At 39.0% G+C, this 26,073-nt stretch overlaps 1 protein-coding gene across 3 annotated transcripts in view; it reads left to right on the plus strand.

Moving 5' to 3' along the window:
* The window catches only part of SYNE1 (spectrin repeat containing nuclear envelope protein 1), a 448,877-nt gene that overhangs the window by 317,836 nt on the left and 104,968 nt on the right, over nucleotides 1–26,073 (plus strand). For all 3 annotated transcript variants that reach the window (XM_061207647.1, XM_061207645.1, XM_061207646.1), the window contains 14 exons: nucleotides 2,294–2,425; nucleotides 2,626–2,781; nucleotides 3,364–3,573; nucleotides 8,023–8,124; nucleotides 12,370–12,489; nucleotides 14,050–14,250; nucleotides 16,516–16,689; nucleotides 17,736–17,867; nucleotides 18,464–18,660; nucleotides 19,848–19,980; nucleotides 20,355–20,537; nucleotides 21,946–22,095; nucleotides 22,702–22,878; nucleotides 23,318–23,473. In XM_061207647.1, coding sequence (XP_061063630.1) covers nucleotides 2,294–2,425; nucleotides 2,626–2,781; nucleotides 3,364–3,573; nucleotides 8,023–8,124; nucleotides 12,370–12,489; nucleotides 14,050–14,250; nucleotides 16,516–16,689; nucleotides 17,736–17,867; nucleotides 18,464–18,660; nucleotides 19,848–19,980; nucleotides 20,355–20,537; nucleotides 21,946–22,095; nucleotides 22,702–22,878; nucleotides 23,318–23,473 — 2,223 coding nt within the window. The remainder of the gene's footprint in view (nucleotides 1–2,293; nucleotides 2,426–2,625; nucleotides 2,782–3,363; nucleotides 3,574–8,022; nucleotides 8,125–12,369; nucleotides 12,490–14,049; nucleotides 14,251–16,515; nucleotides 16,690–17,735; nucleotides 17,868–18,463; nucleotides 18,661–19,847; nucleotides 19,981–20,354; nucleotides 20,538–21,945; nucleotides 22,096–22,701; nucleotides 22,879–23,317; nucleotides 23,474–26,073) is intronic.

Below are 26,073 nucleotides of genomic sequence, written 5' to 3' on the forward strand. Positions count from 1 at the left end.
GATAGATAATAGCTATGAGTTCACCCTAAGCAGAAACCTGAGAACAGCAAAGAGTCAGAGGGATTCACCCCTTAAGAGCCAGTCAGGGAAGCCTGTGATGCTCACCACAGCTGTGGCCCAGCAGGATGCTGGAGATAGAAGCCCAGCCCAGGTCCTGGGTCAGCTCTGCTCTGGCCGTCCCACCACAGTGGTATCATCAGAGCAAGTTCTAAGACCTTCACTGTGGATCTGGGGAAGCTGCTGTTTTCACTGCTCTGCTTCGGACCAGCTTAGGAGCTGGGAGAGGCTGACCCCAGAAGAGAAAGGGTATCAATATTTACAGAGCATCTGAGGAGGGAAAGGCAGGAGCTGAGAAAGCGGGCACTGTAGGGCAGGTACACCTTGCCAGGATCACCTGAAAGGGGGATGTCTAAAGGTCATAGCCTGTCCCCCATCTGCTGAGAGCCATGCGTAAGTCGTACAGAGCCATTTGTCTCTGTCTCCTTTTACAGCATCTTGTGGCATTCACACGTTCTCACTCCCTGGCCAGGGCCTTCTTTGCCACTGTCCACAGGAACATCACCAGCTCTGGCCCTGGAGAATAGAAAGCCCTCCCTTTCCAGAGGCGGTTGTCTCGAAATCATACTCCACCCTGGTACACAGGGCCCTTATACCTTTTGCATGGACCTCCTACCTGTGTTTGAATGAATCCTTCTTCACACCCCTGATCAAACATTCCTCAGACTCGTGGCTTGAGTTCTTGATTTCTGATGTAGATCTCCTGGACTTCAGAACAGCACTATCCATGTTATAGGATTTCCCCGTTCCTTTGTCTGTAAGGGGTATTTACAGTCCTAAATGGTGGACTGCAGCCTTTTCTGACTATCCTAAGTCAGATAAACCTGGGATATTTCTAGTCGCGTCCCACGCTTACTTACTGTTCTTCATTCGTGAAACGCCCGACCCCTCCTTCTGCCTCTTGTCCATTCAGCTTAAACACTTGCACGAGTCACCCATCCAGCATCGCTGACCTGGACGTCTCCTCCATACCCGCTCTCATCTCGGAGAGCTGCCCTGTCAGCACTTTCTTCTCTTTGGTGTGGAGAGGTGAGAGGAAAGTACAGGAAGAAGTAGTCTGGCTATGAGTTTCCAAAAAGAAAGGGAATGATCTATTAGGACCATATTTTGTGTTCTAGGTGTTCACATAATAATGCTGTGGTGAGGTTGACGTTACCTCTCTTCGTAGATCAGTCAGCTAAGGCTTGGAGAGATTAGATAATTTCTCAGGGTCTTGGGACTAAGAAGAGGCAGAACTGAGATGGGGATGCAGGTCTGTTTAACTCCAAAGTCCCTCCTTTTTCATGTTACCTTACTGACAGTTTTGTACACTGGATGATATACTTAACTAATTTCAAGTGTAAAAACAGGCACTTTTTTTTTTGCCTTCAAGTTCATTAGGTCAAAAGGCATCAGTCTTTCAGAGCAATGTTTCTTTGTTCGCTTCCACTGTATTTAGCATCTCTGTGCAGAACACCTGGCCTCAGGATGAGATATGGCTCCTGCTCCTCGGAACCTGTAACCCAACTAAGGAAATACTTCAGACATTTCTGAAAAACTAAGCAGCTGGGGAGGCTCCAGTAGCAGGGATTAAAAAGGAAACAAAAGTAAAAAAAAAAAAGTGGAAAGTGGCTAGAAGAGGTGTGGAATTTAAGGCAGTGGATTATAAAGAGGTGCTGGGTGGTTAGCAGTGCAGCCACAGTGGGGAATGAGCCTGGCATTTTAGAGGATAATGAGTTAATCAGCCTGAAAAGTAAGGGGAAGATGAGGTATTCTAAAAAATTACACGACGCTGAGTGTGATCAGAAACAGCATTAAAACGTTTGAGTGCCAGGCCATATCATAGCCCTTACTGGGGAGACGTTGTGTTTGCCTAAAAGAGTTTAGGGGGGAAGTAAAGGAATCACGAAAGCAAAGGGATCAGTCTAGTTCTGGTATTTCGGCTGAATTATTTCATCATGGGTCGTGCTAAAACCAAGATTAAGTTGAGAGGAAGGCTATGATAAGAATTCAGGCATGTTTTTCCCACTATTTTCTTTTCTCTCTTTCTTTTTTTCGTGGTCCATCAGGGAAACATTGCCATTGCTGAATCCGGTCATCATGTTTAGTGGACATGGTGTGTTGTAAGGTTGTTTTTCTCCAGCAGAGGTTTCCATAAACACAGTTTTTCCAGCATCTGTTTCAGTGTTCATTTCTAAATGAGAACACCTGGATAGAGTACATCTGGTCCTAAATAAACTCTCCTGTCTGCCTGCAGCTTTACAGCAGGCCAAATCGGCTCCTGTCTGGCATGCCACTGTACAAAGGGGACGGACAGGCCCAGGATAAATCCGCAGTGACGTCTTTGCTGGATGGATTGAACCAGGCCTTGGAGGAGGTTTCAGCCCAGGTAGGGTGGTGCACTTGGTCTGCTTGTGGATCTGGGATCCCAGCGGGTTGCTCCACCCCTGGGCGTGAGCTGTTGAGACACAGCGCTAGTGATTAGCCCGGAAAGGCAGAGCCACTGGACCCCAGCATCTCATCCTGGTATTTTTCTTTGATTCCTCAAAACACTGTAATTAATCCTTTGTTCCTTCCTTTTTTTCTCAGGGTGGAGGGACAAAGAGGCGGAACACTGACTTGGAGCAGAAGTTATACGATGGGGTCTCGGCTACCTCTACTTGGCTGGATGATGTGGAGGAACGTTTATATGCTGCCACAGCACTTTTACCAGCAGAGGCGGAAACTTGCCTCTTTAACCAAGAGGTAGGTTTGGCAGCCCGTGTCTGTGAGGGTATGACATTACATGGCACTTGAAATGCTGACATTGGATAATTAATGTTATGTATAAAGAAGGTCAAGCATAAAACAGTTCTAATAAGGGACAAATGAGGTGTATTTCCAAGCAGCATAATGTAGAAAAGAATTGCCTAAATATAGAAAGCTGTCAAAGATATTTATGTTTTGTATTTTTATTCTTTGTCTTGTGCATGTAGGAGGTGGAAAAAACTGAGGACTCTGTAGGAACCCTGTTGTACATTGCAAACCTTCCACATATGAAACACAGACTAAAAATAATAATTATGAATTTCTAAATGGCACTTTAGAAAGCTCATCTTTTCACCAAATAGTATATATTAGTATTAGCAAATGATGTAAAGTTTCTGAGGAAAATAACAGTAACTTTCCTAATATTTATAGAAGTGTAAGAAGTGGTCCAACTTTCCTTAGATGTAATTATCACTGAGCAGTATGAGAGATATAGTGGACTTCCTATGAGGAAATGACTCGATTTGTATATGAATTCATGGATCTAAACATTGAAATGCACTTTCTTATCAACCCCAGACTCTTGCCAAAGATATTAAGGAAATGTCTGAAGAAATGGATAAGAACAAGAACTTGTTTTCCCAAGCCTTTCCAGAGAATGGTGATAACCGAGATGTTATTGAAGACACTTTGGGTTGTCTTTTGGGCAGGTTATCTTTGCTAGACTCAGTAGTAAATCAACGATGTCATCAGATGAAGGAAAGACTTCAGCAAATACTAAATTTCCAGGTAAGACATTATCAAGAGATATTTCACCATCTTCCAGCTACCTTCAACAATAAACAGGATCTTACTGAGGTATGATATAGACCTACCTTTTTTTTCAAAGGTACAAAGAGTAAGAACATTATAGAAAAACAAGGGGGTTGAACTCAAGGAATAGAAAACAAAGTTTTATGCTCCTAGAAGTGGAAGGTTGAGAAAATCAGCCAACCAAACTTAGGGCTGAATAGAACTTTAAATTCAACCAGTGAAGCTCATATATATGGCATATTATAATGATAATTTCCAGTTGATAAAACTGGAGTTTAAAACATAGGACCAAAGAAACATGCAGGAAGTAATAAAAAGCATCCTTTGGGAATACTTACATTCGAATTGAATTTTATTTGTAGCAAACACATAAGATTTATAAAATAGATTCATGTAATACATGTAATTAGGGCCAAGGGGTTGATGTAAAATTTTGATTTCCAAAAAAATACTGTAAAGTGTCAAGTAAACGTACCACTAGCCAGGAAATGTGGAATTTTCTAGATATTCGTCTAGAGGGACAAATTATCATTGCCTTCCAGTAGTTTACATTCTTTAAACTAAAATTATCACAAACATTTGTGTATCATTTCTCTATTCACAAGAAATCTTCACATGTATTCTTGACATAATAATAATATTATGATTTTATCACCTACTGCTGTATAACCTTAGCTGCTTCTCTGACCTAAGTATCCTCAACTATTAAATCATGCCCACAGTAACTACCTTTTAGGGCTTTGTGAGGATAAAATGAGTTAAAATGTGTAAAATACTTTAAACAGTGTCTGAAACATAGTAAGCACTCAGCAAGTTTTGTTACTGTTGCTGCAATTAATAGTAGTATTTATGATAATAGATATAGGATCTAAAACCAATGGAAAAGTTAAATTATTTCTCCAAGGTTATTTAACCATCGCGAACTAGAGCCAGGATTTGACTCAAAGAATGTTTGTATATTTTATATTGTTAGGATGATGGCGGGGGAGTTGGAGAAAAGTAGACCTATTCAAGATATATTTGGAAGGCAGAATCAATAGGGGAACATCTGTTTGGATCTGGGCAACAAGAGAAAGGGGCACTGCTGAGGAACTGCAGGGACTCTGACGTGAGCATCTGGGGGGCATTGGCTGACAGAAAAGACAGATGGGAGCAGTGCCATGGACCAAGGGGCAAGACTGGGTCGCTAGCAGTATCACTGGCTGGGCAAGGGTATCGGGTAGAATTAAAATACTCAGGTGAATAGTCGCAAGTCTGTGGCTTAGAAGAATGACCTGCATTGGATATTTGCATTTGTATCTGTTATGCTGTGTAGTACACAGAGAGGAAAGAGCATTTCCCTTTCAGTTAGAAAACCTGGGGTTGATTATTTGGGTATTTTGTCTTGAATGCAAGATCTGATTGCATGTACATCTGTGCATAGTATGTCTAAAATCAGCTAAGCTGTTGTGCAACTTATGGAAACTTGTTTCATTACTCTAAAATTCCTCTTGCATAAAACAACACACTGAGTTTTAATAGCATTCTAGTCAGTCGGCCATGAATGAGGTGGGTTAAAAGTGCAAATGGGTGTATCACTAGGAGGCATGTTTCCCTTTTTCAAATTGCGTTCTCTATGCTAGTGTCTTTGGTACTTTTAAATTGTTATTGGTAATCATAGCCAGTCAGAGTAAAAACTGAACTAAACATGAATACTCTGGAACTTATTTTGGGTAGAGGATCAAGAGAAGAACAAGTAATCTTGAAATTCTCTTTCAATCATGTTCTCTATTTTTCTTCTGCCAACAAGTTTCTACTTGTTGGTGGCCAGCTCACAAACAAAAACTGACATTTCAAAATGTCTGTGCTCCAATTTAATTGAGAGAAGAAGTTCCAATGTTAATATAATTAAAAGTCAAGTCACAAACCATTTTATTTTACTTTGCACTGAGCACCTGGTATACTATCAGTGCTCAGTGCTTATTGGAATGGTAGCCTTCATTTTCCAGTTAACTTCTGAGTATTAACTTTTGCCAGACGCTAACGTTATCCTATACCCAACAGACAATCTGGAAAATGGGTAGATGTTATGTAGAAGTATGTTATCTACATGGAATCACAAGTTAATTATCACCTATTCTGTATTTTTAAAACTTTTATTCATAGACTTAAACCCAAATAAATTTCCTAGACATTTTTTTTTTAAAGCAATTTTTTTTAAATTTATTTATTTTATTTATGGCTGTGTTGGGTCTTCGTTTCTGCGCGAGGGCTTTCTCTAGTTGTGGCAAGCGGGGGCCACTCCTCATCGCGGTGCGCGGGCCTCTCACTATCGTGGCCTCTCTTGTTGCGGAGCACAGGCTCCAGACGCGCAGGCTCAGTAATTGTGGCCCACGGGCCCAGTTGCTCCGCGGCATGTGGGATCCTCCCAAACCAGGGCTCGAACCCGTGTCCCCTGCATTGGCAGGCAGACTCTCAACCACTGCGCCACCAGGGAAGCCCCCCTAGACATTTTTATAGTTGAATATTTTAAGTTATTTAAAAAGTAAAAAATGAAAGAATTTCTTATTGAATGAGCAAGGCAACACAAATGATTTTAAAACTTGAAACTTCCTGTTTCTCAAACAGCTAGAAGCCCACCTCTTTATGCCCTACAAGTAATTCCAGTAACTGTAAGAAAAAAATTGTGATGTCTGTTATGTGTGTAGTATATAGATGCCTTAAATACCCTGCTGTATCACAAGGGTGGTATTAAGAAATGGTTAAAGCCTTTGGATTTTCATTCTTAAGAAAATATCAACATCCATATGGTTATAAGCACCTCTTAGAGTCTTTTATTTAGTAATTTTTAAATCAGTCATATTCTCTGCTTTACTTTCTTCTTGGCTAGTCTCTTCTAGTAATTAGTGCAGCTTCTAGAAATGTGAACTCTGTTCTCTATTACCTGGAGTAGAATATGATTAATATAGAAAATGTGCTATTAAAAATGTAAAGATGATATACAGGAAATACATATACCCTCTTCATTTCTAACCCGTGTTATTTATACTTATCTACTCGTTTAGATTAACGGAACTAATGTTTTTCTAAATACATGTAGGTAATAAGGACTTTATTTCTTTTGAATCTGTTCAAATGAATGGGAACATCTCTTCTTATGCATATAAACAGATAAATGTATCATGGTTCTAATGGCCCACGTGGCCTTACCCTGAACACAGCTGAATGACACAAGCATTATCATAACTCATAAGCAGAACCCTTGTTTCTGCCATCGTTTTTCCAGTGCTGTTCTTATAATTTCTCATTTAGTCTGCAACTAGGCTTGCAGATTGGTTTAGGTTTTGGTTAGTGACAGTTATTGCCTCTTAGGATCGTATGCTTTTCTCTAAATCTCATGTTCAGTTCTATTTCTTCTTTTCTTTTTAAACTGCATAATTCACCTACTATTTTGCTTTAGCCGTGTATTTTGTGTTATAATGCTGCCATATATCCTTAAAGACTTTTTTTTCTTCCTCGGTGTGACTATCCTTCTACTCATGAGACAGTCAGAATTTTTGCATCTTGGTACCATACACACATGCGATCAGCTCCCGCTGAAGAGAACGTGATAAGTCAGACTTCAGCCTATGATGAGCAACCAGCCCATCGTAGAAGTTTCTAACTAATAAGAAATAGAGCTTACCTGTTGATATTTCAGGAGAAAAATTAAAAATTTTATAATTCAAGTTTTGTTCCAGTTCATTATTCCTTTTAGAATTGAGTATCAAAATTCTGATAGTTATCTCCTTTCTGTACAAAGTTAACTCAATATAAGTATATTTGGACATTTATATGAGTAATGTTTATGAATAGGCTGAGCTAAGATCTTTTTGTGTTGTCTTTTCATATGTCTTTGGTCATTGTGAATAATGTTTATCTTCTAAACTTCTGGATGGCTTTTTATAAGCTTGTGCAAATTCTTTGAAAATAGGAGAGAGAAGGAAGTGAGGGAGAGAGGGAAGGAGAGGAGAGAGGAAAAAAAGGATCATAATTATTCTTAAGAATAATATTTTTCCCCCAAACACAACGACACCTGCAGGTTGTTTTACTAGCTAGAAGTCCTTAGTGTAATATTTCTGCTGCAATGTTTAAATGTGCTCATTTATTACAGAAATAACCAGAACATTCGGGTGACCAATATTGCTTTTTATTTGTGTACTTCGTCTCCATCTGTGTTGTGTTGGAAATGCTTTGTGTAACAAATTCTAGCACTTGTGTAAATTTTTTAGCACTTGTATAAATTGTTACCAGTTCCTTTTACTTTCCCATAAGATAATATTGTTTCTTCTGGAAACAATTAAATTCCTACCCCTGTATATTATTTCTAAGAATGTGTGTTATATTTACAACCATTTTGAATTTCCTGTTACACATGTTAAGCCTTCCTGTTGTTTTCCTCCTTAGAATGATCTGAAGGTGCTGTTTACATCCCTGGCTGACCACAAATACATCGTTCTGCAGAAACTGGCAAATGTGTTTGAACAGCCTGTGGCAGAGCAGATAGAGGTATTTACAGCTGCCTTTTTCCATAAGAGCAAGTGCAATGAGTAGAACTGATTTACTATGAAATTCCAAATATTCTATGGAATATTAATGGCTTACTGTAGCATTTTTGTTTGTCATCTATTTTGTTTTTAAGTACCAGGTTTACATCAGATTACATTGACTCTGTCACTTACTTCTGTGTGTAACCAGGAAATGTGAGAGAGGAAAAGGTGTTAGTGACAGATGCTGACCTGAAGGTGTTTGCCACCTAACAATGAGATTAGACGTGAACCTCAGTGACACTGGACAGGGAGTCAGACCGTCCTGGTAGCATTACACATGAAGCACTATGGATGTTTAGAAGATGGGAGATTACCTTCAGCAGCGGTAGGATTAGGGAAAAATTTTGTAAAGAGAAAGTCGAACTGGACTTAGAAGTTTGGACACACAGAGACTGGGAAGAAAGGTATTCTAGTAAAGAGGACAGCAAGAACAAAGGCATAAATGTTAGACCATTCAGGGCACTTTGCGAGAAAAGCAAGTAATCCTGTTTGGCTGAACTTAACAACGAACAAATGTGGTTGAGGGGAAGTAGGGTTCAAAGAGAAAATTTGAAGCAACTTATAGAGCCTATTGAATGTCAGAGAATTTGGACTTTGTTCTACAAATGAGTGGTCAGCTTTATTGCTTGCGCACTTCATTGGTTAAGACAATAAGCACACACCACAAATATATGTGTATTTACTTATTTATAAATTATAAGTAGGTACTGTGTTATAAAGCATACACACAAATGAAAATTAAAAATGCATGTGGTTGTATATAAAGGAAAGACATAGTGTTTCATTCTCATCGATCATCTTATACACTTTTGGGTACTTATACTCACCTTGGAGACCACTGGCAGTGGAAAGTCACTAGGGATGTTTGAGGGTGAGGATAGGTGTCAGTGCCAGCTCCTGCATCTGCTGCTCGACATGACAGCTCACAGGGTCAGGAAGCAGGGTGTCCGTCCTGAGGCTTCACATACCTGCACTGAGGAGAAGGAATGAGAATTCAAACTATCGTACTGGCAGTGAAAACAGGGAGGAGGGAGGAAATGGGAAGGACGTTACACACAACATCCCATTTCATAAACGAAGTAATTATGGAAATGTGTGCTTTAATAGAATTGCATACCCTAATTTCAGTAGACCTCTAATGGTTCTATGGGTAGGCCATAGGGAATCACCTGAGATAGAAACCACCTCAAATATTTCTCTATAGAAGGAGATATCTAGATCTCTCTCCCTCTCTGACCATCTAAAACAGTTTGCAAATTTATATGTGAATATGTATCTTTCTGGACCCTAATTTCATCTGTTTTTTAACAGAGATCCCTCATTTTTCCCAAATTGAAAATCATTCTTCCGTGTCATAGCTTCTACTTGAAAGGACCCTTTTTTATTTTTATTTTTTATTTTTGGCTTATAATGTACCCAATCCCAAACAGAATTTGAGCAGCCATAAGAGTGCTTTGCCTTGAATTTCTAATGTGAAATTTAGGATATGTGTGATCACAAGTAACACTTTTACTATTGACCAATATAACCAATGTAAATTCCAGAGATAAAAATAAATTACTCATTATTTCGCTGAATAAATGGAAAGCAACTAAAAAAGTGCTAATTCCATCCCTACCCTCCTTGGGTTAAAGAGGTAACAGTAGCAGAAGCATGGGGATATATTCATCTTTTGAGTCGTGTCATTCTGACCTAGAACAGACCTGTTGCCCCATAAGCCTGTTGCACAGCTGTCTTCTTCAATCTCCCTTTACTACCGTTCTGAGAATTTCCTTCACTTCTCCCTTCTGCTGGGTCTTCTCTTTCCTGAGTTTCAAGTCTTTCTCTTTACTGTATTGCTTCCTTGTTTTCTTAGTGCACATCCTTACTAAGAAAGGATGCATGCTAGATATATTTTTCAATATTTTGCATGTCTGAAAATGTTCTAGTCATATGCTCAGATACTACTCATACTGATAGCTTGGCTCTTTATAGAATTCTTGGTCAGTTCTTTATAGAGTTTTGAGGCTTTTCCTCCATTGTTTTCTAGCTTCCAGTGTTGGCTTTAGGAATTGAAAAGTGTCGTAATTCCCAAAGGTATCAGTGTTCTGAAATTTCACAGTGACATGCCTTGGGGATAGTCTGTTTCATCCACTGGGCTTGGAGCTCAATGGGCTCTTTTGATCTGGCAGCTCTCATCTTTCTATTCTGGAACATTTTCTAAGAGTTATTTAAATATTTTTCATCCCTCTATTTTATCTGTCTCCCTTTCTGAAACTCCTTTTAGGCAGATGTTGGATGTTCTGGTCCAATCCTCTAACTTTCTTATCAAGGGACATTTCTCTCTTTGTCTTTTTGCTCTGCTTTCTGGAGACTTCCTCAGTTTCAACTCTAAACTTTTCTATTGACTTCTACATTTCTGCTCTCATGCATTTAATCTTCTCAGAGCTCTTCTTGGTTCTGCAAATGATCCATTTTTTGGTAGTATCCTGTTCTTTTTTAAATAGATGCATTGTCTTTTATAATCTCTCTGGTATATTAGTGATTTTGGCGTTGAAAGGGTTTTGGGGGGACTCTGGGGGAGTTTTTTATTTGTTGGTTTTTCCTGTATAATCTATTTCCCTCCAGGTTGCTTTTAATTTGTTTGCTTATTTTGGTCTCTGTCTTTCATGTTAGAGGCTTTTCTCAGATATATGGAAATGCTTTGTTGTCTATTCACATTTAGGATGAGAGACTGAATGGGAACTTCATGAATGGATGGGGCATGACAATTTTGAGATTTATTGAAGGATGATCTGTGTGGGCTATTGGAGAATCCTTGTGTCAAATTTTTTAGGTCTTTTCTTTTGGTCTTTTCATATTCTCCCGCCCACCCCCTTCTGTCTGGAGAGTAGAAACAAGGCTTCAGCACTCTAGGAGACGTAGGGGCTCCACATTCAGCATTCAGTGGGTGTTGTCACTTTATCCCCTTGTTTTCAGTCAAGGACTCAAGCCCACAACTGTGCCTGGTGCCCCTCAGTCCAGAGACATCTGTTTTACCTTCTCCAGAAAATGAACTTTCAGTCTTTCACCAAGGAAGGGAAGAGCCGGTGTGGAATGAGGAAGGGGATCTGGGAATCGAGGTGCTCTTTAAGCAGCTTTCCACCAACCCTCCTTATTTAGCACCCTCCCCATGTTGCCCAGGGTTCCAGAGATTCCTGTTGCTTTAATTTGGTGATAAAGAAACCCTGCTAGCTTAGGATTCAGCTTTCTCAGATTTCCTAAGTCAATTCCCATGTATCCTTCTGATTTTCAGCTTGCAAAATTTTGTTGGTATTACCCTCTTTCCTGTTTCCTTGCCCTTGTAGATTTATGAAGGAAAAACACACCAGAAAACAAGCAAACAAAATATTGGCAGTGGTTGTAGTGGGGACTCAGGAAAGAGAAAATAAGACACGTGTGTTTCATCTGCCATTTGGAGTCCATGTTCTTTTCATCCTGCAAGGGCAGCTGAGGTTGCTTTTCTTCCAAAAGCCTTCCTCGACTGCTCCAGGATTCACTGGTGTCTCCCTGCTCCAAAGTCCTCTAACAGGGATGAGCTGCAGCAAGCTTAGTACATAACTGCATTCAGCCTTGTTTCCTTTTCTTCTGTTTACTCAGGCTTCCTAAGCAGACTGGAAGCTCCTTGAAGGCCAGGTTGATGTCTTGTCCTGCTTCTGTAGACCTCACCCTGGGAAGACAAGGCGCAGCGCTAGCTGTCACTTTCATACTTGATTGCTTGCCCTCCCATTTCACAACGGAGTAAGCTCTCCCTGACCATGCTGAAACATAGTTTCCTCTTTCCTCACTGCATCTCTCGTCAAAGATGCTCAGAACTGCATTTCAGAAAACCAGAACACGATCCCCTAGAACATCTTAGGCAAATACCTTTTTCTAAAGACGTCCTAAAATCATGCTTCTTTTTCAGGGTGCTCTTCACCATTTCCCTTATTTGTTCAAGGAAGCCATTGTTCTCCCAACCCTCCATGCTAAGCCCTTCCAACCTCCTTACCTTTAAAATATCTGATCTGTAGTATAATAAAGGGCGTTCTTCACTTTTCTGTTTAATAGAGGACCATCATGTTTATGTTGCATGGAAAATGTTTTAGGTGGAGAAGAGCGGAACAAATAAGGAGACACGATAATCATACTTTGCATGGCAAATTGTTTACGGGAGTTTTAATAAAATGTCATAAATCTTATATAGGCAATACAGCAGGCTGAAGATGGGCTAAAGGAATTGGATGCGGGAATCACTGAGTTGAAAAGGCGTGGTGATAAGCTGCAGATAGAGCAGCCTTGGGTGCAAGAACTCTCCAAACTCCAGGTACAGTTTTCTACCAATGGCATTCAGCTTCAATGGTACATCCGAACTGGAAGTCAAGAAAAAATTATTTTCTCTATTTTTTCAGGCTTTCTCTATAAAATGCATGTCATTTAGGCCCAATTTTTCTTCCAAGTAACTCTTAGAACATTTTCTGAAACTTTTATCATATTTAGTACAATAAAATAAATCGACATATTTTGAGATTTACTGCAGGGCAGTCTGTGTGCATTTGTTGGAGGACCCTTGTGTCAAATTTTTTAACTCTTTTCTTGTATTTTCTTGTGTTCTCATGCTTCGAAGATTTTTTTGACATTATTATTATTCCGATGGCTAAGCATTATAGCATAGTTTAGTTGTGGCATATTACTTTCTACTGTAGAAAATTTAATAACTGGCAATCCTACCTAGAAAAATTTAAAAAAGGCTATCTACCCTGTATTGTACTACACCCAAAAAAATTTTAAGGAAAAAATACTTAAGCTAATACTTTTAGAAAGTGTATTTTCTCAAGTTCAAAATTATAGTTTATATTTCATGTTTGAATGGAAAAGAGACATTGTTTCAATTCCAGAGCAACAACAAAAAATTAAAGGTAGCTGAAATCCAAACAGATTTCCTGGCATCTTTCAGGCATAGAGAATTAACACTTTGGATTAGTGTTTTTCTAAATCTGGCACTTAGGCAAGAATCTGATCTCAGGTTGGTAGGAAGATACTGGGATAGTAAACCAGCAAAGTGTAGCATCTGAAAGGCAACACAGTTAAGTTACATTAAGAAAAACTATGTGCATGTGTCAGGTTTTCTCTGCACACACGCCTTATTACAGAACCATTGAGGGATTAATAGTACGAGTCCAATACAGGGTCACAAGTTCTTACTTTTGAGAAAATAAAATACCTCTTATTTTAAAAAGAACATTTTTATTTCAACTATCTCATTGCATTATCTAACATTTCATCATGTGATGAGCCCATGGCCCCGACTCTGTCCTTTTCAGACAGTTTTCCGACAGTACTTAAATGTCAGGTGTAAGAGTCAAGCGTCATAGCTGTAAATAGGCATTAAAGTTGAACTTTTCCAGATTGAGGCATTTTGGCCTGCTAAACCTTAATATGATACATTAATCAGGTCCATATGGCTCAAATAAATTTTGTATTTGGTGTATCATCGTCCGCTAAAATGTCTTTCCAGCTTAAATAGTTATTTATTTACCCCACCACATTTGGCAAAAACATTGCCGTTTTAAGTTTTAAAGTCTTTCTGCTCACATTAAACTCCTCTGTTTCTGTAGCTCTTTATTTAAGGAATAGTCCCAAATCTGATTATTACTTAGCAGACCAAATGTTGAAGATGCTCTATTCAGTTACTCTAAAATTAGAAAATTTGAGAGCATGATAAAAATTAAAACTACATTTCCTATGACATTTCCCTCAGCCACAAGAACAATTTGTCAGCATTTTAACCCCACGGAAACTATTGACATCCTGTGAGCACAGGTGTTAAACGTACCTCATGAAGCGGTAGGTTTGAATTGAGCGTGAGTATCTGTCTGTTTCTTAGGACATGTACGATGAGCTGATGATGGCCATTGGCTCCCGGCGGGGCGGTCTGAACCAGAATCTTGCACTCAAGAGTCAGTACGAAAGGGCCCTGCAAGATCTGGCTGACCTGCTGGAGACCGGACGCGAGAAGATGGCAGGAGACCAGAAAATTATCGTGTCTTCCAAAGAAGAAATCCAACAACTACTTGACAAACATAAGGTAAAAAAAAAAAAAAAACAGAGAGAAAGAAAATGTAGTTTTGGAAGCACATTCTCACTCACTGACATATATTTAGTAAAACCTAACATTATCAATCATTTATGAGTTTCTGCTCATATAAGTTACTCTTTAAAATGGTCAACAAATGTATATTCAAGCCCACTGGCACTCAATAGCACAGGAAAATTAGAGAGTATATATTCCTATAATTTTGGAAGTTAACGAAGAATACCAACCATACCAGTACTTTTGATGATCAGTATCAGCCAGGCTTTCTCCTTCGTAGACTGCAGTGGACAGGAAACCCAGGGGCTCTCTTCAAAGGAGCCCAGCTTCGTTCTTAACTCTGCCCTTTTCCTTTGCATCCCTCATGCCAATGTGTTCATCTGGTCCTAGGTGTTCTCTCTGCTTTCCCTTGTTCTGGCCGAGAACTCCCCACTCTGCTCTGGGAATGCAGAGCTGCCCACTCAGCTCTGGACGGGCTTTATGTCCGTCACATGCATCACTTGGCTCTTCTGGTCCCTAAGCACAAGCTCCTCTGGTTACCGTGGGCCTCAGGAGTTTCTTCCTGCGGACGGCAAGTGCTTTTGCTATATAACCAAACTTGGGAGGCCTGAGAGTGTTCCATCAGTGTGTACCCTAACCAAGTTCAGGTTAGACACTGCCCCTTTGTGAAGGAATGCCTGTTTAATGCACACACACACACACAGATTGCATTATTAGTAATATTACAAAAATAACAGTTTTGCCAGTTCAGAGACTCAAGCTCCCAGATAGTGGAAATTTCTTATGAGGAAACTTTAAAAATTCCCTAAGATTACAGATGATTAACATTCTACCATTACGTAGCTCTTTGGTGGCTTATAAAGGTAGATTTGGGGGGGGGGCATGGAGAATTGTACTTGTTGCTATTTTTCCCAGAGGTTTTTGTCCAAAACTTTGTGATTTATTAAAGCCTTATCATTTGGCTTTGAAAACATTGCTTTAAAGTTCACAGCTGGTTTTTCTCAAATCTTTGACCATAGCAATAAAATATCATCCTGAGTTATTCCAGAGGGGAAACTGGTATCAATGAGTATAAATAACAGAGAAATAAAGCTCAATAGATGAAGAACTCTAAAAGGAGTAGGCTGCCATTGAACAGACCCCCTCCTGGCCATGAGAAGTCCATCCAAGGCTGTCAGGGGGAGACGGGGTTGTAATAGGAATATCAGCTTTCTGTGAATGTTGGGCTAAATGACTTCCAAGTTCTCTTCCAGCTTTAAGATTCTATGATATAATAATTGTTAGTTAAAAATAATGGTTCTAGCTCCTCCTGACCAGACCATTTTCTGAGGGAGAGCTCTGTGTGACCTTGGGCATGTTGCATTAGACTGAGTAGCGCAGAGTCTATAAAATGGGAAATAAAACTACCTATCTTACAGGGTTGTTATGAGGATTCAATGAGTTAGTTGCTGAAGTGTTTATAGGGCACCTGGCACGTAGTACACACTCGGTGTTAGCTGATGTTAACGATTCCTGGTCCTTTAGTTTCATCCGTGGTGCTGGGAACAGGAAGTGGGATAACCTTCTCCCCATCTTCCGGGGATTTTTATGTATAGAAAGTAATACTTTAAAACACATTTGTAGGGTTGTGCAAGGCCTGCAATTCTGCTGTGTGTAGGTATGTTATGAGGGAAATTTAAAAGTATTAATGCCAGTTGGTGTGTGTCCAGCTGTACTTGGCCATGAGTATTAAGTACAAAAGAGTAGAGCTCAAGCCCAGCCCTGGAGGAAGAAAAATTATGAATGTGTCAAGTGAGGACATTGCAGGAAGTAGAGTGCAGGCAGAGGCTGAAGATGGGGAGCGGGCGCTCATGTGTCCCAGGGACAAAGGAGGCCAGTATCTGTGGTGGGGGAAGCAGGTGTCCACCCAGATGGTACCAGGATGAAGAGTGGAGAGGGCGGACGAGTGTTTCAGCAGCTGTTCGCTTCTGAAGGGCTCTGTTTTGGGGACAGAGTATCTGCAGCACAGCACAGGGTAGGTGCTTTGAGTGGGGGCGGCCAGGAGAGGCCAGTTAGGAGGCTGGACCCCCATCCCAACCCCCCCCCCATCCCCGTCTCTGCAGGAAGCGGTGAGTGCCTGGGTAAGTGGAGGCCAGCAGGGAAGGACCCGTATCACCCATATATTAGCCAAGTTCCATCAGCTTCCAGGTTTGAAGCAATTTTTATTGTAAGGTAGTAAATGAATGAGTTGCTGACCTCCTTCTATCTGAAAAATTGCAGGAATACTTTCAGGGCCTGGAATCTCATATGATCTTGACTGAAACACTCTTCAGGAAGGTTATCAGCTTTGCAGTCCTACGGGAAACTCAGTTCCACACAGACCTGATGGCGCAGGCTTCGGCTGTGCTCAAAGGGGCTCACAAGAGGGGTGTGGAGTTGGAGTACATTCTCGAGGTGAGCCCCTGATGCCGCCCTTCCCCTACAGCACACTCCCTACTGCACAGCAGACCCTTCAGGCAAGACATCTTCGTTCCTGCGATTTGCCTCCTGTGACCTCGGAGGTGTCTCAGACTCAGCATCATGTGTTGGGTGTGCCCCTGGTGTTCCCTATCCACATTCAGGTAAAGGCTGTGCCTTACCGTGAGTTCAGCTAGATGAATACCAGTTTCAGACTGGGCATGACGATATTTGGGGTCTCGACAGTCAGACTGAAAAACTGCTGACTTTTGCTATACATTATTGAAAAAGACGTCACATGATTAAAAAAAGATTTTCCGATTTTAAATAGAATAAAAATCATAATTTTCTTTTATTTTTTTGGCCGCGCTGTGCAGCTTGTGGGATCTTAGTTCCCCGACCAGGGATTGAACCCGTGCCCCCTGCAGTGGAAGCACAGAGTCCTAACCACTGGTCCGCCAGGGAATTCCCTAAAAATTACAATTTTAGAATAAGTGATTTGGGATTTCTCCTTAGTAGAATGTCTATACTACATATTCATATTTCTTAAACGTCTGTGTGGGTTTTTTTAATTTACAAATGTAATGTATTTAGTTCACTTACTTTGGAAAGTAAACACACCCGTCCCTTTCACTTAAGTCATTCATTCATCATCACTGCAGTAAAGGATGAAACTGAATATCAGCTGCCTGCTGTGTTCCAGGTGTGCTGCATATGTTATTCTATTTAATCCTCACGATGGACAAGATATTATTATCCCCATTTTTTTTAATGTTGAAAATGAGGGAGGTCAGAGAAGCGTAGTAACTTGCCCCGGTCATACAGCTAGTTAGTTGCAGAAGTGAAAGCCCGTTCACAGTGCTTTTCAAGGTCACCATCTGATGACTTGCTTCAAAGCTATCTTTCGCTTCCCAAAGCAAACCCCCAATGCAGGCATCTCTGACATGTCTTTAAAGAGACTGTCAGGTACATATTTGCACACAAAGAGGACTACTCTTCCTTAATGAGGATATTTAGCTCACAGACTGATGCTGTGTTTCTAGACATGGTCCCATCTGGATGAGGACCACCGGGAGCTTAGCAGGCAGCTGGAGATGGTGGAGACCAGCATCCCGAGTGTGGGTTTGGTGGAGGAGAGCGAAGACAGGCTTATCGACCGGATAACACTCTACCAGGTCAGCGTCTAAATGACAACTTAGTGTAAAAAGTTGCCACATTTCCTTTGGAAGCTTTCCCATGGTTTTAACAGGATCTAAACAAACTTGCAATCAAATATTTTATCAAGTACTTTTACTTTAAGTGTTTGTTTTGTAGTAGAACATAGAAAGGTCCTTTGTTTTTTTTTTTTAATGAAAGCCCCTTTTGAAAATTTAGCCTCCACCAAGCGTTTTCCGCTTGTTATGCTGAAGTCACACTATCGTGAAATAATTACAGTTTGTTGTTTTTTAATAGAGCACTAAAAAGCCTTTTTTTTTTCCTTATTTTTGAGAGAGAGCTCTTTTTGAAAACTTAGCCTCCACCAAGCATTATTTTGTACTTTGTGTTGGTGTCACACTATTCTTGAAATAATTATACTTCGACGGTTTTAAGTGCACCTAATGTTATATACTTAGATATAGATGAAACGTCTCGAAGCTTCTAATGAAACTTGGGTGCAAATAGTTGAAATTTGACTAAAAGGTAATGGTAACATTATGGAGAACTTACAATCTTTAGGGGAGAAAAATTGCATTATCTCACCTTTTTGACCCAGTATTTTCAATCATTTTAGCATTTGAAATCCAGCCTTAATGAATACCAGCCCAAATTATATCAGGTACTAGATGATGGGAAACGACTTCTGATATCTGTTAGCTGCTCAGATCTAGAAAGCCAGCTAAATCAACTTGGAGAACACTGGTTAAATGACACCAACAAAGTGTCTAAGGAACTTCACAGATTGGAAACAATATTGAAACACTGGACCAGGTAATACAGTGACTCTTTCGCAAATTTTTAAATTAGTGCTGCAGAGTATTTATAAGGCTATTGGGTACCTGAGTTGACGAAGATGTGGTCCCTCTAGGAACTTATCACAGAGTTTGGAAAATAAAGGCAAGCACAAAGCTTCCAGTTGGATTCTTGTATAACTGTATAAACATGTACTTTAAAATGTGGCGGGGAGGCAGGAATTATGCAATACCTCTTACCTTTGAGCTGTTGTCTCCCCTGCCTACTGACTGTACATGGGTGGTCAAGTAAATCTTAGAAGGAGAGAAAGAAGAGAAAGTTTGTTTTGAGAAGGTAAAGTTTTTCTTGAGGGCAATGGGAGGTATTCAATAACTGAGTCACTTTGCTGTTTAACAGAAAGTAACACAACATTGTAAATCAACTATACTTCCATTAAAAAAAAAATTGGTCATAATTGGTGTAATTGGCAATGGGGGTTGATTTTACGTAGTGAAATCCTTATTTTTATGCCACCTTTATTTCTAAGAACTTTGAATAACAATCATGTAATATTTTCTTTTTTAAAAATTTTATTTATTTATTTATTTATTTTATTTTGTTTATTTATTTTTGGCTGCGTTGGGTCTTCGTTGCTGTGCGCGGGCTTTCTCTAATTGTGGTGAGCGGGGGCTACTCTTCATTGCGGTGTGCAGGTTTCTCACTGCGGTGGCTTCCCTTGTTGCAGAACATGGGCTCTAGGGCGCGCGGGCTTCAGTAATTGTGGCACGTGGGCTCAGTAGTTGTGGCTCGCGGGCTCTAGAGCGCAGGCTCAGTAGTTGTGGCACACAGGCTTAGTTGCTCCGTGGCATGTGGGATCTTCCTGGACTAGGGCTCGAACCCGTGTCGCCTGCATTGACAAGCAGATTCTTAACCACTGTGCCACCTGGGAAGCCCAATCATGAAATATTTTCTAAATAGCCTCAATGTGAAGGAGTAGGAGAAAGATATTTTTATTTGCAGCTTAGAGATGGGAAAGCTGAAACTCAGAGAGACTGACTTGCTTAAGGTATGAATATTAAGAGAAGGGAATTTGAGCGTGTCAACCCAGGGCATTATTCTCCCAAATCTGTTGTGTCTCCTTTTAAAATTAGCATTGGTGACTAACACGGGTTAGCACAAAGTCGGAATTGGATGTTTACTTAATAGGCTTATTACTGTCCTTACAGATATCAAAGTGAATCTGCAGATCTCAGCCACTGGTTACAGTCTGCAAAAGACAGGCTAGAATTTTGGACTCAACAATCTGTGACAGTTCCTCAAGAACTGGAAATGGTCCGTGATCATCTGAACGCTTTTCTGGTAAGCTCAAGAATCTAAAGCATTTGATTCAGTTTTATTGTTTTCAGACCTGACTTACAGGTGAAAAGGACATCAGTTGTCAATGGATGTACTTAGTAAATCAAGCTATAGAGAATTTATCAATGTTCACTCTGTGTGTTGAATAATTATACAAAATAGTAGGGTTCAACATTGCCTCTTTAAAGTAGTGTTTAAGTAATGTTGGCTTTCATTTGGGGCAAGGGTGCGTTGCTTTTGTTTTCCTCCAGAGTGTTTAATATCACCACTCCCCTTCAAGAGGTAAAGAAAACTTGTTTATGTAATAAATTAGTCTCTTTTCTTAAATGAGGGGTCTGGCTACTTAATCCTGATTTGAACCTTGCTCCTTCTTTTAGGAGTTTTCCAAAGAGGTGGATGCCAAATCTACCTTGAAATCGTCTGTTCTGAGCACTGGAAATCAGCTTCTTAGACTAAAGAAAGTGGACACAGCTGCCCTGCGTTCTGAGCTGTCACACATTGATGGCCAGTGGACTGACCTGCTGACAAATATTCCAACCGTACAGGAAAAGCTCCACCAGGTACAGAAATAATCATCGGTTTAATTGGTCATAATTGGTGTAAGCAGTATTAGATGGAAAAGTACATTGATCTGCTTTTGCTCACAAATTTAAATCAGCTTTGTCTTGGACATCTCGTCTTTTATGTCTTCCATTGTATTGCATATTGACACTATTATATATAAAATAGATAACTAATAAGGACCTACTGTATAGCACAGGAAACTCTACTCAGTACTCTGTAATGACCTATATGGGAAAAGAGTCTAAAAAAGAGTGGATATATGAATATGTATAACTGAGTCACTTTGCTGTTCAACAGAAAGTAACACAACATTGTAAATCAACTATACTCCCATTAAAAAAAAAAAAAAATAGTGAATGGTTCTACAAATGCCCTATCTATAAATTCCCTGTCTTCCAAGGGCTTCTTTATCATGTGTGTGTGTGTGTTTTAGAATCCTTGTCTGTCCATGTTTAAATTCTTTGTTTTCTCATAAATAAAATATGGGTAACTATACCTGTCTCATAAAGTGAGTAGTTATGAAGATTTAATAATAATAATATATGTAAAAGACCTATAACCTTACCTACAATAGAGCTGACATTCAACAAGTGAAGAGAACTAGGGGAAGAGAAGTAAGTAGCTCTCTTATCTGGAAATTATGCTTCTCTCCCCTGAAACTCCCAGATATTTTATCTTTATCTCTCTTTGGCATTCATCACTGTGTACAAGGTGTAAAGATGTGTTTCATATAAATGTCTTATCCCTTCTAATCAGCAGCTGTACACTTCTAGAGGGCAGGAAACATCTCACATTAACTTGTATATCTTTCTGCCCACATAGAAGTCCATAAATATTTTAAATGATTGCTTTTGTTCCTCTCAGTCATTACAAGCATTTGCATAAATGTATGATATGTTAAGGAAGATTCAGGATTCTAAGTATGTTTTAGTGAAAGACTGAGGAAATTGGCTATGCTCTTTGGAATAAATATGAGAGCGCCAAAAATCTAGAAAATGATAGTTTGTAGTGTGGTGGTAACATTCCTGAGTCATAATACACAGAGATTTTACAAGATAATTAATAAAATACATCTGTTGAATGTTTTGTAGTTACTTTTTTTATACTCATAAAACTAGCTATAAAATAAGAATAATATTTTCTTCCTGCTGGTGTTTTGATTAATTAGGTAGTGTTTATGCAATGTTTATAGTATTCGATGTCAAGTGAACATAAGAGGACTATTATTGTTCAATGTTTGCCTGATGTTTAATTTCAAGCTTCTAACAAGGTTAATATCCAAAAATGTCATTAAGAAGTGTTATCTCTGTTGGTACTTTAGTAGGAATTAATAGAGTTTTAGGTTAACAGAAATCGAGTTTGAATTTTAACACTTGCGACTTCTTCTATCTCTGACATGGGCAGCTCCAAATGGATAAGCTGCCTTCTCGCCATGCCATTTCTGAAGTCATGGCTTGGATTTCTCTCATGGAAAATGTTATTCAAATGGATGAAGAAAGTATTAAAAACTCCATCGGTTACAAGGCAATTCATGAATACCTTCAGAAATATAAGGTAATTAAACATTTTTGTTTGTTTGTTTTTAGCTTTGCATATTTTAGGACTGTTTTATTTGAAGAAACTCAAAAACTCAAGTTATGGAAATCAGGTCTGAAAGTATATGTTTCATATATAGTGACCAGGTAGGTCTACTATAGTAAGAAAACTGCTTCCCTAGTTATAGGCATAGGAAAATTGTCCAGTATTAGGAATAATTTTGAATAAGATTTTGTGTCATTTTAAGAAATCATAAAAATAAATATTATAATTTGTAAATATTTTATAGTGAGATTATACAATTTGTCCAATTCTACTTTCCTACCTAAAAAAAATTTATATTCAATATATCTATAAATTCAAATCTTTACAAACTCAAATTCAATATATTTATACATTCAAAATGTATAAATTCAATTTATATTCAGTATATTCATATATTATAGATATTCAACTTCTGAAGGTAATGGGTTATATTAATACATACCAATTGTGCCATTTGGACTAAATCACACAAGTGATAATATTAATCTTAAGGTTACTTAAGGCTTTCCAACTCCTGGTAAAATATAAGACATTTATATGTATAAGCTTGTTTTCTTATTTTCGCCTTTCCCTTTTTAGGGTTTTAAGATCGACATTAACTGTAAACAGCTGACCGTCGATTTTGTGAACCAGTCTGTGCTACAAATCAGCAGTCAGGACGTGGAAAGTAAACGCAGCGATAAGACTGATTTTGCTGAGCAACTTGGAGCAATGAATAAAAGCTGGCAAATCCTGCAGGGTGTAGTCACTGAGAAGGTGAGCCAAGTGTTCTCTGCTGTCCGTGTTTCATGAAAACGCCAAGAACAGGTACACTCTGTAAAGAAAACTCATTCCACGAATAGTATGGCTACACTGGGCACACAACTGCTTCTGAAGAGACTGGCCCCTGAAGGTTCTAACAGCTCTTCAGCCCTGTTCATTATTTTGTCTATGTACCCACTGCTCTTTGAATATTTCATATTGTTTTAGTTTATTAAAGATGCCTCTTAATGTCTTTTTCCTGTGCCTCAAGTTGACTTAAGTTCTTTACTTGTTTACCAATAATGGTCATTGATTTATACTTTTTAACATTCATTTTTAATCATATATACAATGGACTGTCTTTTAAGAATTCTTAATCTGGAGGAAATAGTGACCTGCCAGTAATTTGATTCTAAAATAAAATTGCAAATTTCATTTCATTATGTTTGTTCAGATTCAGCTGTTGGAAGGCTTACTGGAATCTTGGTCAGAATATGAAAATAACGTACAATGTCTGAAAACTTGGTTTGAGACCCAGGAAAACAGACTAAAGCAACAACAGCGAATTGGAGATCAGGCTTCAGTTCAGAACGCGCTGAAAGACTGTCAGGTAACTTGTCCAGGTGGCTGACAGGCGCGGCTACACAATTTCATTGCGCACACCAAAGAAATTTGCGGGTCCTGAGAATTGAGGATTCAGTATGGAAAAATGCTGCATTTGTTAACAAATTTCTCTGATTATGTGATTTATAGAGTTTTTCTGACTATTAGGTTTTTTTCACCTGTTTTTATAAATTTGAATTTATGAGTTTTCAAACACACTTGTAAGTAGAGAATCCTTCTATACTGATCATCAGATTTAATAATTATCAAGATTTTGAAATACTTGCCTGCATTATTTCTTTTCTTCGTAAAGATTTTACAGTGAGTCCCAGACATCATGTCATTTTTTTTTTTTTTAATTGGCTGTAAATGCATGAGTTTATTTCTGGAAGCTCAGTTCCATTCCATTGATCTATATGTCTATCATTATGCCATACCATACTGTGTTTGTTGTTGTTGTTGTTGTTTTTAAATAGATCTTTACTGGAGTATAATTGCTTCACGATACTGTGTTAGTGTCTGTTGTACAACAAAGTGAATCAGCCATATGCATATATATGTCCCCATGTCCCCTCCCTCTTCAGCCTCCCTCCCACCCTCCCTATCCCACCCCTCTAGGTCATCTCAAAGCACCGAGCTGATCTCCCTGTGCTGTGCTGCTGCTTCCCAGTAGCTATCTGTTTTACATTCGGTAGTGTATATATGTTGATGCTACTCTCACTTCGCCCCAGCTTCCCCCTCCCACCCCGTGTCCTCAAGTCCATTCTCTATGTCTCCCTCTTTATTCCTGCCCTGCAACTAGGTTCATCAGTACCATTTTTTTTTTTTTTAGATTCCATATATATGCATTAGCATATGGTATTTGTTTTTCTCCTTCTGACTCACTTCTAGGTCCATCCACCTCACTACAAATAACTCAATTTATGGCTGAGTAATATTCCATTGTATATATGTGCCACATCTTCTTTATCCATTCATCTGTCGATGGACATTTAGGTTGGTTCCATGTCTTGGCTATTGTCAATAGTGCTGCAATGAACATTGCAGTACACGACTCTTTGAATTATGGTTTTCTCAGGGTATATGCCCAGTAGTGGGATTGCTGTGTCGCATGCTAGTTCTATTTTTAGTTTTTTAAGGAAACTCCGTACTGTTTTCCATAGTGGTTGTATCAATTTACATTCCCGCCAACAGTGCAGGAGGTTTCCCTTTCCACCACACCATTTCCAGCATTTATTGTTTCTAGATTATTTGATAATGGCCATTCTGACTGGTGTGAGGTGATACCTCATTGTAGTTTTGATTTGCATTTCTCTAATAATTAGTGATGTTGAGCATATTCTCATGTGCCTCTTGGCCATCTGTATGTCTTCTTTGGGGACATGTCTATTTAGGTCTTCTGCCCATTTTTTAACTGGATTTTTTTTTGATATGATAGCTCCATGAGCTATTTGTGTATTTTGGAGATTAATCCTTTGTCTGTTGTTTCATTTGCAAATAATTTCTCCCATTCTGAGGGTTGTCTTTTTGTCTTGTTTATGGTTTCCTTTGCTGTGCAAAAGCTTTTAAGTTTAATTATGTCCCATTTGTTTATTTTTGTTTTTATTTCCGTTACTGTAGGAGGTGGGTCAAAAAAGATCTTGCTGTGGTTTATGTCAAAGAGTGTTTTTCCTATGTTTTCCTCTAAGAGTTTTATACTGTCTGGCCTTACATTTAAGTCTTTAATCCTTTTGGAGTTTATGTTTGTGTGTGGTGTTAGGTAGTGTCCTATTTTCATTCTTTTACATGTAGCTGTCCAGTTTTCCCAGAACCACGTATTGAAGAGGCTGTCTTTTCTCCATTGTATGTTCTTGCCTCCTTTGTCATAAATTAGGTGCCCATATGTGCGTGGGTTTATCTCTGGGCATTCTATCCTGTACCATTGATCTATATTTCTGTTTTTGTGCCAGTACCATACTGTCTTGATTACTGTAGCTTTGTGGTATAGTTTGAAGTCGGGGAGCCTGATCCCTCCAACTCTGTTTTTCTTTCTCAAGATTGCTTTGGCTATTTGGGGTCTTTTGTGTTTCCATACGTGTTGTAAAATTTTTTGTTCTAATTCTGTGAAGAATGCCATTGGTAGTTTGATAGGGATTGCACTGAATCTGTAGATTGCTTTGGGTAGTATAGTCATTTTCACAATATTGATTCTTCCAATCGAAGAACATGGTATATTTCTCCATCTGTTTATGTCATCTCTGATTTCTTTCATTAGTGTTTTATAGTTTTCTGAGTACAAGTCTTTTGCCTCCTTAGGCAGGTTTATTCCTAGGTGTTTTATTCTTTTTGTTGCAAGAGTAAATGAGAGTGTTTCCTTAATTTCTCTTTCTGATTTTTCGTTGCTGGTGTATAGGAATGCCAGAGATTTCTGTGCATTAATTTTGTATCCTGCAACCTTACCAAATTCATTGATTAGTTCTAGTAGTTTTCTGGTGGCATCTTTACGATTTTCTATGTATAGTATCATGTCATCTGCAAACAGTGACAGTTTTACTTCTTTTTTTTCCAATTTGTATTCCATTTATTTCTTTTTCTTCTCTGATTGCCATGGCTAGGACTTCCAAAACT

Source organism: Eubalaena glacialis, chromosome 12 (genome assembly GCF_028564815.1).
Source record: "Eubalaena glacialis isolate mEubGla1 chromosome 12, mEubGla1.1.hap2.+ XY, whole genome shotgun sequence".
Classification (NCBI taxonomy): Eukaryota; Metazoa; Chordata; class Mammalia; order Artiodactyla; family Balaenidae; genus Eubalaena; species Eubalaena glacialis.